The sequence below is a fragment of the Mobula birostris genome, chromosome 2 (assembly GCF_030028105.1).
Source record: "Mobula birostris isolate sMobBir1 chromosome 2, sMobBir1.hap1, whole genome shotgun sequence".
Classification (NCBI taxonomy): Eukaryota; Metazoa; Chordata; class Chondrichthyes; order Myliobatiformes; family Myliobatidae; genus Mobula; species Mobula birostris.
In genome coordinates, this window is record NC_092371.1 from 249,285,786 (window position 1) to 249,300,141 (window position 14,356).

At 44.4% G+C, this 14,356-nt stretch overlaps 2 protein-coding genes across 2 annotated transcripts in view; one reads left to right on the forward strand and one right to left on the reverse strand.

Moving 5' to 3' along the window:
• Positions 1-6,315: 6,315 nt before the first annotated feature.
• LOC140194171 (uncharacterized) lies at positions 6,316-9,246 on the forward strand. The gene is made up of 2 exons (XM_072251678.1): positions 6,316-7,732; positions 7,839-9,246. The coding sequence occupies exon 1, from the start codon at positions 6,735-6,737 to the stop codon at positions 7,674-7,676; it is 942 nt and encodes a 313-aa protein (XP_072107779.1). The 5' UTR covers positions 6,316-6,734; the 3' UTR covers positions 7,677-7,732; positions 7,839-9,246.
• A 1,578-nt stretch (positions 9,247-10,824) lies between these two features.
• Positions 10,825-14,356, reverse strand: part of fbxl4 (F-box and leucine-rich repeat protein 4) — a 280,992-nt gene continuing 277,460 nt past the window's right edge. Inside the window, exon 9 of the mRNA XM_072251676.1 lies at positions 10,825-13,408. The gene's annotated coding sequence lies outside the window, so the exon portion shown is untranslated. The remainder of the gene's footprint in view (positions 13,409-14,356) is intronic.

The following is a 14,356-nucleotide window of genomic DNA, read 5'->3' on the forward strand; positions in this document are numbered from 1 at the left end:
CCTCTCTACCTTTCATACGAGTTGTTTCACTGGTTGTGTAGTGACTAAAGGACAGGAAAGACACACTTAGAACATCGAAATTTACAGCACATTACAGGCCCTTTGGCCCACAATGTTGTGCCGACCACACTTGAACAAACATCTTCAGATTGGTTCACTGTCTGTCCTTTGAGAGGATGCTAAGCAAGTCAAATAAGTGTTTGAACATTTTACATTTTATTTTAAATGGTACTTAGCTGAGCGGTAGAATTAAAAGACATTACTTTGAAGATTTCCTTCTTGAAAAAGAAATCTCTTCAAAAAGCTTTATAATACAAGAAGGATTTCTCAGAACTGAGCAAATAAAAATGCTTCTTTAATAAAAAACACAGCTTTTTATCCCAGTAAAAATATTCAAAAATTGGCGGTGTGGGAGAAGACAGAGAGTGGTAGTGGATGATTGCTTCTCAGACTGGAGGCCTGTGACTAGTGGTGTGCCTCAGGGATCTGTGCTGGGACCATTGTTGTTTGTTGTCTATATCAATGATCTAGATAATAATGTGGTAAATTGGATCAGCAAGTTTGCTGATGACACTAAGATTGGAGGAGTTGTGGACAGTGAGGAAGGCTTTCAAAGCTTGCAGATGGAATTTAATGCAGACAAGTGTGAGGTGTTGCATTTTGGAAGGACAAATCAAGGTAGGACATACACTGAGGAGTGCGGAGGAACAAAGAGATCTGGGAGTTCAGATACATAATTCTCTGAAAGTGGTATCACAGGTAGACAGGGTTGTAAAGAAGGCTTTTGGCATCCCGGCATTCATAAATCAAAGTATTGAGTATAGGAGTTGGGATGTTATGGTGATGTTGTACAAGACATTGTTGAGGCCAAATTTGGAGTATTGTGTACAGTTCTGGTCACCCAACTATAGAAAGGATATCAGTAAGATTGAAAGAGTGCAGAGAAGATTTACTAGGGTGTTGCCGGGTCTTCAGGAGTTGAGTTACAGGGAAAGATTGAATAAGTTCAGACTTTATTCCTTGGAGCATAGAAGAATGAGGGGAGATTTGGTAGAGGTTTACAAAATTGAGCGGTATAGACAGAGTAAATTGAATAGGCTCTTTCCACTTAGATTAGGAGAGATAAATATGAGAGGACATGGTTTTAGGGTGAAAGGGGAAAGGTTTAGGGGGAATATTAGGGGGAACTTCTTCACTCAGAGAGTGGTGGGAGTGTGGAACGAGCTGCCATCTGACGTGGTAAATGTGGGCTCACTCTTAAGTTTTAAGAATAAATTGGATAGGTACATGGATGGGAAAGGTCTGGAGGGTTGTGGACTAGATGCAGGTCAATGGGACTAACAGAATAATGTTTTGGCACAGACTAGAAGGGCCAAATGGCCTGTTTTCTGTGCTGTAGTGTTCTATGGTTCTATTGTTTGTTCTTCTCAAAGCTACAGATTGTGAAACATTTGCAACATTAACATCAAAATCCTCACATATTCTAAATTGCTTATTCTTTCAGATTGCACACTTTAATACTTCTGTACACCTTCCAAAGAAAGAGGAAAACCAGTTGATTGATAAAGCAAGCAAAGCAAGTGAGAAAGGAAGGGCATCGCTGTCAGTGATAAGGTTATGCAGTACTTTATGCAAGAGATAATACTGAAATCCCTCATCCCCCCCCTCCCCATCCCTCCCCACTGATCTCCCTCCTGGCACTTATCCGTGTAAGCGGAACAAGTGCTACACATGCCCTTACACTTCCTACCTTACCACTATTCAGGGCCCCAAACAGTCCCTCCAGGTGAGGCAACACTTCACCTGTGAGTCGACTGGGGTGATATACTGCGTCCGGTGCTCCCGATGTGGCCTTTTATATATTGGCGAGACCCGACGCAGACTGGGAGACCGCTTTGCTGAACATCTACGCTCTGTCCGCCAGAGAAAGCAGGATCTCCCAGTGGCCACACATTTTAATTCCACATCCCATTCCCATTCTGACATGTCTATCCACGGCCTCCTCTACTGAAGAGATGAAGCCACACTCAGGTTGGAGGAACAACACCTTATATTCCGTCTGGGTAGCCTCCAACCTGATGGCATGAACATCGACTTCTCTAACTTCCGCTAAGGCCCCACCTCCCCCTCGTACCCCATCTGTTACTTATTTTTATGCACACATTCTTTCTCTCACTCTCCTTTCTCTCCCTCTGTCCCTCTGAGTATACCTCTTGCCCGTCCTCTGGGTTCCCCCCCCCCCCATTGTCTTTCTTCCCGGACCTCCTGTCCCATGATCCTCTGGTATCCCCTTTTGCCTATCACCTGTCCAGCTCTTAGCTCCATCCCTCCCCCTCCTGTCTTCTCCTATCATTTTGGATCCCTCCCCCTCCCCCTCCAACTTTCAAATCTCTTACTAACTCTTCCTTCAGTTAGTCCTGACGAAGGGTCTCGGCCTGAAACGTCGACTGTATCTCTTCCTAGAGATGCTACCTGGCCTGCTGCGTTCACCAGCAACTTTGATGTGTGTTGCTTGAATTTCCAGCATCTGCAGAATTCCTGTTGTTTGCACTGAAATCTAGAGATTGCTGAACACTACACTGAACCAATGTTGCACAAAGTTAATAGATTTCAATATCTGCATTGATTATTAAAAGTTTAGTATTTGAGCATTTAAATAAAAAGTGGATTTTTGGCAGCAAAATCATTCTCCTCTTATTAAACAAATAATTCAAGAGCTATTAAATATAGGAGCTGTTCAAGAGGGGGGAAATGTAGTGACAGTTGTAGATAGTATAGTCAGGGGAATACACAGAGTTTTCTGTCGTGAGGATAGAGCATCCCGAAGGCTGTGTTGCCTGCTTGGTGTCTGGTTTGGGACATGTTATCTGACCTGCAGAGGAATTTGCAGTGGGAGGGGAAAGATCCAGATGTCGTGGTCCATGTGGGTACCAATGACATAGAATGAGGAAAGAGATTTTCACGGTGCTCAACAAAAGTATATTCCAGTTAAAAGTAAAGACAATAAGGGAGGGGACAGCCAGCCTTCAATAACTAAGGAAATAAAAGGCATCAAACTGAAAGCTCATGCGTACAAAGTCACCAAGAGTAGTGCGAAGCTGGAAGATTGGGAAAACTTTAAGAAGCAACAAAGTATCACTAAGTGAGCAATAAAGAAAGGGAAGCTAGATTATGAAAATGAACTAGCACAAAATATAAAAACATACACAAAAGTTTTTAACATTATATAAAGCAGAAAAAGGTGGCTAAAGTGAACGGAGGTCCCTTGGAGGATGAGAAGGGGGAATTGATATTGGATAATGAGGAAATGGCTGAGGCCTGAAAATGACTATTTTGTGTTGGTCTTCATGGTGGAAGACACATTCTAACATGCCAAAGAGAGAAGTTATGGCTGCAATGGGAGGTGAGGACCTCGATAGAATAGCTATGACCGAAGAGGTTGTGCTGAGCAAACTTGTGAGCCTGAAGATAGATGTCCCCTGGTCCTGATGGAATGCATCCCAGGGTACTGAAAGAAATGGGAGAAGTTATAGTTGAGGCTTTGGTGATGATTTACCAAAATTCTCTGGACTTTGGACAGTCCCAGTGGAAATGTCAGGTCACTGTTCAAAAAAGGATATAGGCAAAAGGCAGGAAACTATAAACCAGTTAGTTTAACATCTGTAGTTGGGAAAATGTTTGAAACTATCATTAAAGAAGAAAGAGCAAGGCAACTGGAAAGAAATGGATCCATCAGGCAAATGCAGCAGGTCCTGTTTGACAGACTTACTGGAGTTTTTTGAGAATATAGTGAGCACAGTGGGTAGAGGGGAACAGATGGGCATTACTTACTTGGATTTCCAGAAGGCGTTCGATAAGATGTTGCATAAAAGACTTATCTGTAAGATAAGACAATAGACAATAGGTGCAGGAGTCGGCCACTCGGCCCTTTGAGCTAGGACCAGCATTCACTGTGATCATGGCTGATCATCCACAATCAGTACCCCGTTCCTGTCTTCTTCCCATATCCCTTGACTCCGCTATCATTAAGAGCTCTATCTAACTCTTTCTTGAAAGCATCCAGAGAATTGGCCTCCACAGCCTTCTGGGGCAGAGTATTCCACATATCCACCACTCTCTGGGTGAAAAAGTTTTTCCTCAACTCCGTTCTAAATGGCCTACCCTTTATCTCAAATTATGGTCTCTGGTTCTGGACTCACCCAACATCAGGAACATGTTTCCTGCCTCTAGCGTGTCCAATCCCTTAATAATTTTATATGTTTCAATAAGATCCCCTCTCATCCTTCTAAATTCCAGTGTATACAATCCCAGTTGCTCCAATTTTTCGACATATGACAGTCCCACCATCCCGGGAATTAACCTCGTGAACCTCCGCTGCACTCCCTCAATAGCAAGAATGTCCTTCCTCAAATTTGGAGACCAAAACTGTACACAATACTCCAGGTGTGGTCTCACCAGGGCCCTGTATAACTGCAGAAGGACCTCTTTGCTCCTATACTCAACTCCCCCTGTTATGAAGGCCAACATAAATATGTTGATGGCAGGACTTTCATATGAAGAGAGACTGGATGAACTGGGCTTGTACTCGTTGGAATTTAGAAGATTGAGGGGGGATCTGATTGAAATGTATAAGATCCTAAAGGGATCGGACAGGCTAGATGCAGGAAGATTATTCCCGATGTTGGGGAAGTCCAGAACGAGGGGCCACAGTTTGAGGATAGAGGGGAAGCCTTTTAGGACCGAGATTAGGAAAAACTTCTTCACACAGAGAGTGGTGAATCTGTGGAATTCTCTGCCATAGGAAACAGTTGAGGCCAGTTCATTGGCTATATTAAGAGGGAGTTAGATATGGCCCTTGTGGCTACGGGGGTCAGGGGGTATGGAGGGAAGGCTGGGGCGGGGTTCTGAGTTGGATGATCAGCCATGATCATAATGAATAGCGGTGCAGGCTCGAAGGGCCGAATGGCCTACTCCTGCACCTATTTTCTATGTTTCTATGTTTCTATACCATTAGCTTTCTTCACTGCCTGCTGTACCTGCATGCATACTTTCAGTGACTGATGAACAAAGACACCAAGATCTTGTTGTACTTCCCCTTTTCCTAACTTGACACCATTCAAATAGTAATCTGCCTTCCAGTTCTTGCCACCAAAGTGGATAGCCTCACATTTATCCACATTAAACTGCAACTGCCATGCATCTGCCCACTCACCCAACCTGTCCAAGTCATCCTGCATTATCTCAACATCCCCCGCACATTTCACACTGCCACCCAGCTTTCTGTCATCTGCAAATTTGTTAATGTTACTTTTAATCCCTTCATCTAAATCATTAATGTATGTTGTAAATAGCTGCGATCCCAGCACCCAGCCTTGCGGTACCCCGCTAGTCACTGCCTGCCATTCTGAAAGGGACCCGTTAATCCCTACTCTTTGTTTCCTGTCTGTCAACCATTTTTCTATCCATGTCAGTACCCTACCCCCAATACCATGTGCTCTAATTTTTCCCACTAATCTCCTATGTGGGACCTTATCAAAGGCTTTCTGAAAGTTCAGGTACACTACATCCACTGGCTCTCCCTTGTCCATTTTCATAGTTACATCCACAAAAAATTCCAGAAGATTAGTCAAGCATGATTTCCCCTTTGTAAATCCATGCTGACTCGGACCGATCCTGTTACTGCTATCCAAATGTGCTGCTATTTCGTCCTTTATAATTGACTCCAGCATCTTCCCCACAACTGATATCCAAACAAACTATGACCCAGTTTGGCGGGGCCGAGGCTGTTTCCCTAGACGACAGCGAGCCGAGCGACCCTGAGGGTGGCCGGAGGGGCTACATTGTGGGGGCTTTGTCTGGGATTGAGTCTGCTGGTATGCTGTGTGGGTGCCCTGTTTAAATCTGTAATGTGTGTCTCTTGTGGGTTATTTGCTGGTTATTGCTGTATGCGTGGTGGGTGAGGTCTTTGTTCGAGTTCAGACTAGCATTGACGAGTTGGAGGTGGCACTCGGGGCTGTCCATGCGGTTGGGAGAGAGAGGGAAGAGTGGTCTGATTCGGAGGTAGTGTCTGCGAGTAAATGTTCCAGCTCTGGCAGGCTCCGCCTGGCGTTTGGGATTGTGTCCACCCCAAGAGGGGCGGAGACTTGCGAGACGTGGGCGGAGCGGATCTCTCAGTTGTTAGATGAGTGGCAGTGCTTGGTTGAGGGAGAGCGACAGGGATTGGTTGAAAGTTTGAGCAGGCGGGCTGGTGACGGTGTTAGAGCTGTCAGGTTCACTTACACCGTAGTGACAGCTGTCAGTTATTTGAAAGAGTGGGGCAAGTTTTCAGTGTGTCTTCTCTGGCTAGGAGGGCGGCTAAATTGCTTGCAGTGCCAGGGGATTCATTTCAGGGGATCAGTTGTTCAGCTGATCAGAGAGGTGTCGGGAAACTTAGTGGAGGCCCAGTGGGGGAACGGCTTGGGGTCTCTGAGGAAGCACGTTCCCAGCAATGTACCGATGAACTTCCGAAAGGAGAAGACCCTATTCCTGAAGGCTTAGAGGGACCACGCCCCAGGGTGTCGCTATGGATAGAGGGAAGCGATGGTAAAGCTATCCTCGACCCCGGGGCACAGATCAAGTTGTTGTACAGTTCGTTTTACAACCGGTGTCTGAAGCATTTATCCTGGACAACCACAAGGGCACCGGAGACTTTGGGTACTAGTGGCAGTAGTTATCCAGAAGACGATGATTGGTTAATGACCCTGGAGGTCATGGAGGCATTTTCTGGGCACCCAGCGTGTCGAGTTGCTTCTGAGGACGTGCGTAGCAGCCTTGAGCCAGTACCGAATTTAAACGAGACCCAGCGGTGGTACGGCTTGGGGAAAGTAGCTGAGGGTGAGACCCTCTTAGTAGATGCTCCGAACTACCACGAGGGAAGGGAGTTGACCGCTGAAGACACCTCAGTGAGAGAGAGGTCGCGGCAACTGGACCCTAGCGGCGTGGAAGATGAAGACAGCGTGTGTGTGGATTATGCGATGTGGTTTAATGTGCTGCATCTGAGGGGTGGATGTTGCCAGATCCTGAGGGGTGCGGCTGTTGAGCTGAAGATGGCCGTTACTAGTTCCCTAGGATTCTTCCGATCCGAAAAGATGCCCAAGGGCATATCCGGAGCCCCTGCATCCTTCCCGCGGGGCATGAGGAAGACCATGGGGGAAGTGAAGGTGTTTGGAGTTTTGACGTATGTGGATGACTGCCTAAAGCTTGGATTCGCCTGGGGGGGCTATGAGGCGAGGCGAGTGGCTGAGCCCGGGCGACCGAAGCGTAGTGTCAAATGTGGAGGAGTTTTTGGCCGGAGGAGTTTGGTGCAATGTGAGAAAAATGACCCGACATACCAGTTGAACTTCCTGGTGTTGGGACAGACGGTGGTGGACCGGGGGATGGAAACCCAGGTCGTCAATCTGAATGAGACACAGGGAAGCGAGGAGATTTGCACCACATTGCAGTCATGTACTGATGAATTAATCCAGCGAGAAGAAATAATGACCCACCTTCGAAGGGATCAGCAGAAACTCAAGACGTCCATTCAGAACAGATTGGAAGACTTACAAGTTGGGGAAGATCAAGGAAGTGTTCTGCTAAGGTCAACAGAAAACCGAGAGCCCAGGGAGGGGAGTTTGACTACACTCCTGAGGAGGTGAAGAAATGGAGGACAGATCTCGGAAAAGGGAGGCGGACGCTTGAAAGGAACCTGAAGGTGACTATCACGTTTAAATGAAGCGGAAAAACTGAAAGTTGACCTGGAAGCCGTCCTCAGGAAGAAACAACCGGAGGCTAAATATTCTTTAACTGCTGCTTTTCAGGTCAGAGTGAAAGAAGCTAATGGGGTAACTGCGTCCCAGGTTGAAATGGCCAGGAACCCTGAGTCAGAACTGCTGAGGCTGTGGCGAGAGTTGAAGGAGTCCCCAAAGAAGCTGACGTCTTGACTGCAGTAGGCTGAAGGGGTAGTCCCGGCTAAATGTTTCAGTTTGGAGAAACTTAAACAGCAGCTACCGATCGAGGGAACGAGGAAGGATACGGATTCGAAGGATGATGTGCTGCACATGTGGTACATGCTGCCTTTCGCTAACTTCCCCGTGATTGAGGAAGAGACCTTTGGCTCTTCTCCCACTGAGTCAGGTGTAGTGGGGAGGGCTAGCTGTGGGCAGTTTGAGTTGCGGCAGGATTGGGAAGGAGTAGAGGCGGGCCCTGGCCACGGGGCAGGGGTCTCCGAGCTGTAGTGGTGGCCTGAGTGAGAGAGGAGTTGGCAAGCGGGCCCGAGGTATCCCTAGTAGTGTCTGAGCCTTTTGGGTTTAGGTGAGGGGGTACAGAGGTCTCGGAGGGTAAAGAAGCTCCCAGATAGGTTGGCCTATGTAGCGCCTGTGGGACGGGAGTAAGGTCCACTGTTTGGGGAGCACTGTCACTGTGTGTCTCTGTGTATTGTGTGTCTGCAGGACTGGTTGGCGAGTTATTTGTAAGTCATGAGGACATGACTTTATTTGGTGGGGGGAGAGTGTAAGGGGGTTTCGTCTTTTATGTTACTGCGGAGGCTAATTAAAATGGCGTCTTTATGTTAATATGGGGAATGCGGCTTTGTTGTGTTAAACGCTGAGAAAGTTTGCGCTAGCAGCTTGTTTTCGTTTAGAGGGTGATAAGAGAGCGCTATTAACCATTTGGGGTAGTTGTTATGGTAGTTGATACTGTATGTGCGGGGTTTTGGGGCAGAAGGCGGGAGAGCGAGACAGAGGATGTCCGCTAACGGGGTCGGACCCCGAGGAGGGCGTTCAGCGAGGAGACGGAGACTGACTCGTGTGGAGCGTCTGGTCGACCACTGTTGTTGGTCCCAGGCGGCCGGTCGAGGTGGTCCGAGGGGGTCGCAGGGTGAAGAAGAAGGTCCTTGAGCTCCAACGGTTTTTGTGCACGAAGAGATTGAACTTTGATAAGTGTGGCGCCTTTTATTTTCCTTTTATATTTTATTCTCTCTTCATTATATAGTTCCAGTAATATCTATAAACTGTAAATTATTTAATCGTATCTGCTGTATTGTCTGTTATTTGGGCGGGGTGGGGTACCTCACACAACATCCAAACAAACTATGACCCAGTTTGGCGGGGCCGAGGGCTGTTTCCCTAGACGACAGCGAGCCGAGCGACCCTGAGGGTGGCCGGGGGGCGGGCTACACAAATTATGCAGAAGATACAGAAAGCCTGTAGAGAGATATAGATTGGTTAAGGGAGTGGGCAAGGGTCTGGCAGATGGAGTACAATGTTGGTAAATGTGAGGTCATCCACTTCGGAAGGAAAAAATGAAACAGCAGCTTATTATTTAAATGGTAAAAAATTGCAGCATGCGGCTGTACAGAGGGACTTGGCAGTGCTTGTGCATGAATCACAAAAGGTTGGTTTGCAGGTGCAGCAGGCTATCAAGAAGGCAAATGGAACGTTGGCCTTCATTGCTAGAGGGATTGAATTTAAGGACAAGGGGGTTACGCTGCAACTGTACAGGGTAATGGTGAGGCCACACCTGGAGTATTGGGTGCAGTTCTGGTCTCCTTACTTGAGGAAGGATATACTGGCTTTGGAGGTGGTGCAGAGGAGGTTCATCAGGTTGATTCCAGAGGTTGGATAGATTTTTGCCTGGTAGGGGAGTTAAGGATTATGGGGAAAAGGCAAGTAGGTGGAGATGAGTCCATGGCCAGATCAGCCATGATCTTATTGAACGGCAGAGCAGGTTCAATGGGCCAGATGGCCGACTCCTACTCCTATTTTTATACTCTTATGTTCTAATAAACACTAGAGATGCTGCAGATGCTGGAAATGCAGAGTAACACACACAAAATACCGGAGGAATTCAGCGGGTCAGGCAGCATCTGGCAATGAATAAACAGTCGACATTTTGAATCAAGCCCCTTCTTCCGGACTAGAAAGGAAGGGGGAAGTCAGAATAAAAAAGGTTGGGGGGAGGGGTAGGAGGACAAGCTGGGTAAAGGGCTGGAGAGGAAGGAGAATGATAGAAGAGAAGAGTTGACCGTAAGAGCAAACAAAAGAGGGAGGGCACCAGGCAGAAGTGATACACAGATGAGGAGAAGAGATATGAAGCTGGAGTGGAGAATAACAGAAGAGGAAAGGGGGGAGCGGAAAATCAAAAGGAGAAAAGAATTACTGGATAGAGAAATTAATGTTCATGCCAACAGTTTGGAGGCTACCTGGATGGAATATGAGGTGATGCTTCTCCAACATTCTCTTGGCATAAGCCAGAAGTATATAAAGAGGATAGGAAACATGAAAGTTCTTTTAATTTCATCTACATATTTAAACCTGTTCTAATTGTGTTTTAAACCCCACGATGGATAATCCCAAGCGTAGCTTTGAAAGGAGGAGTGTTGGACATGGGACAATCACATCCCGTTAAAGCGCAGAGCTACAGAAATGCCAACAGAAGCTTCAAAGACCTCATCCCCGGGAGAGGAAGGATCTCTGTCGAGAGGATGTATGAAATCGTGTGGTGAAAGCAAAAGCCACAGGGCCGATCAACCTTCTGTCAGCCCAGGACTGAGGACACTGGTGAGCTGCTACCGGCAGCCTATGCCCCAGTAGTGGTGATGGACTTAAGAAGAAAAGTGTGTGTTTAGGATTTAGAGTCGAAGAAAAGTACAGCACAGGAACAGGCCTTTCAGCCCAACTAGTTCATGTCGAACCATTTAAACTGCCTACTCCCATCAACCTACAACTACACCATAGCCCTCCACACCCCTTCCAATCATGTACTTATCCAAAATAGAGTAAACTGGAAAATAACTGAATATTTACACTTAATTCATCCGATTTATTTATTTAAAAATTACACAATTTGACTTCTTTTGCACGTTGGTTGTTTGTCAATCTTTATGTACAGTTTTTCCAGAAATTCTATTGTATTTCTTTATTTTTCGTGTGAATACCCGCAGAAAATGAATCTCAGGGTTTTAAAAATATTTTTAGCATGTCGCACCAAACAGCCAGTCATTCTTGTCTGGCGCGTGGTGTCAAGATTGGTCTCCTTTCGGATTAACCGGGTCACGATATGAACGTTCCTGACTCAACCATTGTTTTTTTACGAGGCCGAGTAGCTAGCTCGATGCTCAACCCGGCATGGATGGAAAGCGTGCTCCGATGGTGGCCCAACTTGGAGTCCGGCACTGATGCCACTGCACCACCAGCCGGCCCAATCTCAAGGTAGTATATGGTGACATATAGGTACTTTGATAATGAATTGTCTTGAAGCCAATATAATATGACTTCTATGGGTCAACAGCGTAAAAATGGGCATGATCCTGTACCCAGTACAATCTGCCTTGGCTCTATGGCAGCAGATTAATTCAACTTTGTTTGTTGCATGTACATAAAGAATCAAAATTACAACTTAAGAGATCTGAAATTAGATTTCTGTCCTGTATTTACAATCCTTTTGTTCTGCATTAAATAAATTCCTGTGGAAAAAATCCACCTGAGGTTAGCCAAAACATATATTAAAATATCTTGTATTATTTTATTGTGCAAATAAGCCAATATTCAGTAAAATACCCAATTATTACATTTAAATCTGTTGTAATTCCCTGATAAGAGCTATTCCTTTAGTGAACACCTTCACTATTTGTAAAAGAAACTTTTATTTATTTATTTTATCTAGCAATTCAGGGTGAAGAAGGCCTTTTGAGCCACGCTGCCCTTGCAACCCACAACCCTGATTAACCCTAATCATGTGACAATTTACAATGACCTATTAATCTGATACATCTTTGGACTGTGACAAAAACAGGAGCACCTGGAGAAAATCCATGCTTTCCATGGGGAGGATGTACAGAGACTCCTTACAGACTGATGCTTGAATTAAACTACAAACTCCGGAATGCAACCAGCTGTAATAGCATTGAATTAAATGCTATTCTATCATGGCGCCTTTCAAGATCATTTTTTGTCTACTAATGTTCTTTTCTGCAAGAACATTTTTCAACTTGCTTCAAGAACAGATTTCATCATGTCTTTAACTCAAATTCAATGTAGTTGGATTTTGTGATAGGATTAATTAAAAAGAAAATAAACCTATTATTAAGAAATACCAACCAGGTAAACATATCATGTATAGCATTAATCAAAATATTCAGTTTCATGAATATACAAGAGTATTTAAAATGTAAACTGATCAAAAGATGGGATTATCAGATCAACCAACTGGTCAAAGCATTGGCTTTATAGAACATAGAACATTACAGCACAATACAGGCCCTTCGGCCCACAATGTTGTGTAGACCTCTTAACCTACTCTAAGATTAATTTAACCCTTCCCTCCACATAGCCCTCAATTTTTCTATCATCTAGCTGCCTAACTAGAGTCTCTTATAGAATATTTTTACTATAAGCCGTGAACACAGATGGAAATTATAATAGGATACAAACATTTCATGTACATGACTAATACAACCTAGACAGAACCCTTCCTCGTGGAACACTCTCAAAACATTCCATTATAATTATAACAGTAAAATGTACTGGACATGAGAGGAGATAAAAACCTCAATTGATGAGGCAAGATTTTAAACTTACTATCCGATTTAGATGGCTCATTTTGCAATGGCTAGAATGATCATGCAACATATCTAAAATAAAACTATTGCATAAGGAAGCTTGACAAGTTACTGAGTACAATAAATAAATCTATGCAAGTCTCAATTGAATAACAAACAGGCTCCAACAGATTGTGCCTTGACAGGTAACTATGTGTGTCAAAAAAAAACATCTTTTAATCCTGATAAGTGCAAGCTAAAATTCAGAACTTCCAAAATTTAAATGTAATCATTGTAATGAGTAAAAATATTTAAATGTGCATCTATACTCCTTAATCTTCTCCAAGGATCGTCACCTTGTCACGGTGGAGAAGCTTGTGTATCCTGAGATCCTGAGAGCGATGCTGTCTGCAGCTTCACTCCTGGTATGGTCACACACGGTGATAAGATCAATAGTTAGGTTCCAGACAAGAGAGCAATCCAAACAATGGAGCTGGCAGAAGATGACGACACATCACAACAGCAGTGAAGGCAGAGGAAAGCTGCAGCAGTGAAGAATCCTCAGTTGTCTTGCATTCCATGCCTCTAGTCCCTGACCCTGATCAAGGATCATGTGGTGGCTGTCCATGCATCATGCTTCCCCCATTAAACAAAGTCACACACTGGTATTCTCCGTTAAGGGAATAACCCCTTGGAAGAACATCACACTCGACTTGAGTGATCACACAGCTACTACTACCATTCTCCTTAAACACAGAAGAGTAATGGCACAACTTTGAATTTTTGAATTTTCTTCTTAATCGATATGTTTTGGAAGTTGGTGCTGAGATCTTGTACCAGTCGAGTGTTGATCTAGAAACATAAATGGTAATAAATAAATACCAAGCACACAATATTGTAACTTTCTTAAAGTAACCAATCTTTTCTTCTAATAATGTTCAAGCCAGTAGCATGGCTCCCAGATTTTTGTGTAATGATATTGTGTGATGTGAAATACTGTATCAATACTACCAGTGTAGACATATCATAATTCCTGTATTTCCCTCAAAAGTAGTGTATAGATTTGTTGACTGAAGTTGAAACATTCTGCTGTCTGTATTATGTGTGCCAGAAGTTTCAGTTTGCAATAGGAGCTGATGCTTTGAGATACACAGTTACTCAGTCAACAATACAAACATACACACCAGACTGCCAATGTTTAAAAATCCCCGTACAACAACTTTCTTGAAATTTAGCCCACTAACCTGAGAGGTATAAATATGTCACCTTTAAAAGTATGTTTTGGGAGAAAAAAATCTTAAATGAACTTGAAATATTACCCATTATTGCTAATTTACAGCAGAAGGAATACAACTAAAAATGGATTAGGACTTCATTCGCTGGAGGGCAGAAGACTGATGGGAGATTTGATAGAGTTAAACAAAATTATGCGGGGTATAGACAGGGTAAATGCAAGTAGGCTTTTTCCACAGACGTTGGGTGAGATTACAACTAGATGTCATGGGTTAAGAGTAAAAGATGAAATGTTTAAGGGGAACTGAGGAGCAACTTCTTCACTCAAAGGGTACTGCGAGTGTGAAACGAACTGCCAGCACAAGTGGTGGAGAAGAGTTCAATTTCAACATTTAAGAGAAGGTTGGTTAGGTACATGGATGAGAGGGGTATGGGAGGGTTATGGTCTGGGTGCAGGTCAATGGGACTAGACTGATTAACAGTTTGGCATAGAATAGATGGGCTGAGGAGAGGTCTGTTTCTGTGCTCTAGTGTTCTATAAGTCTATGACATAAAATCCTGGCAACA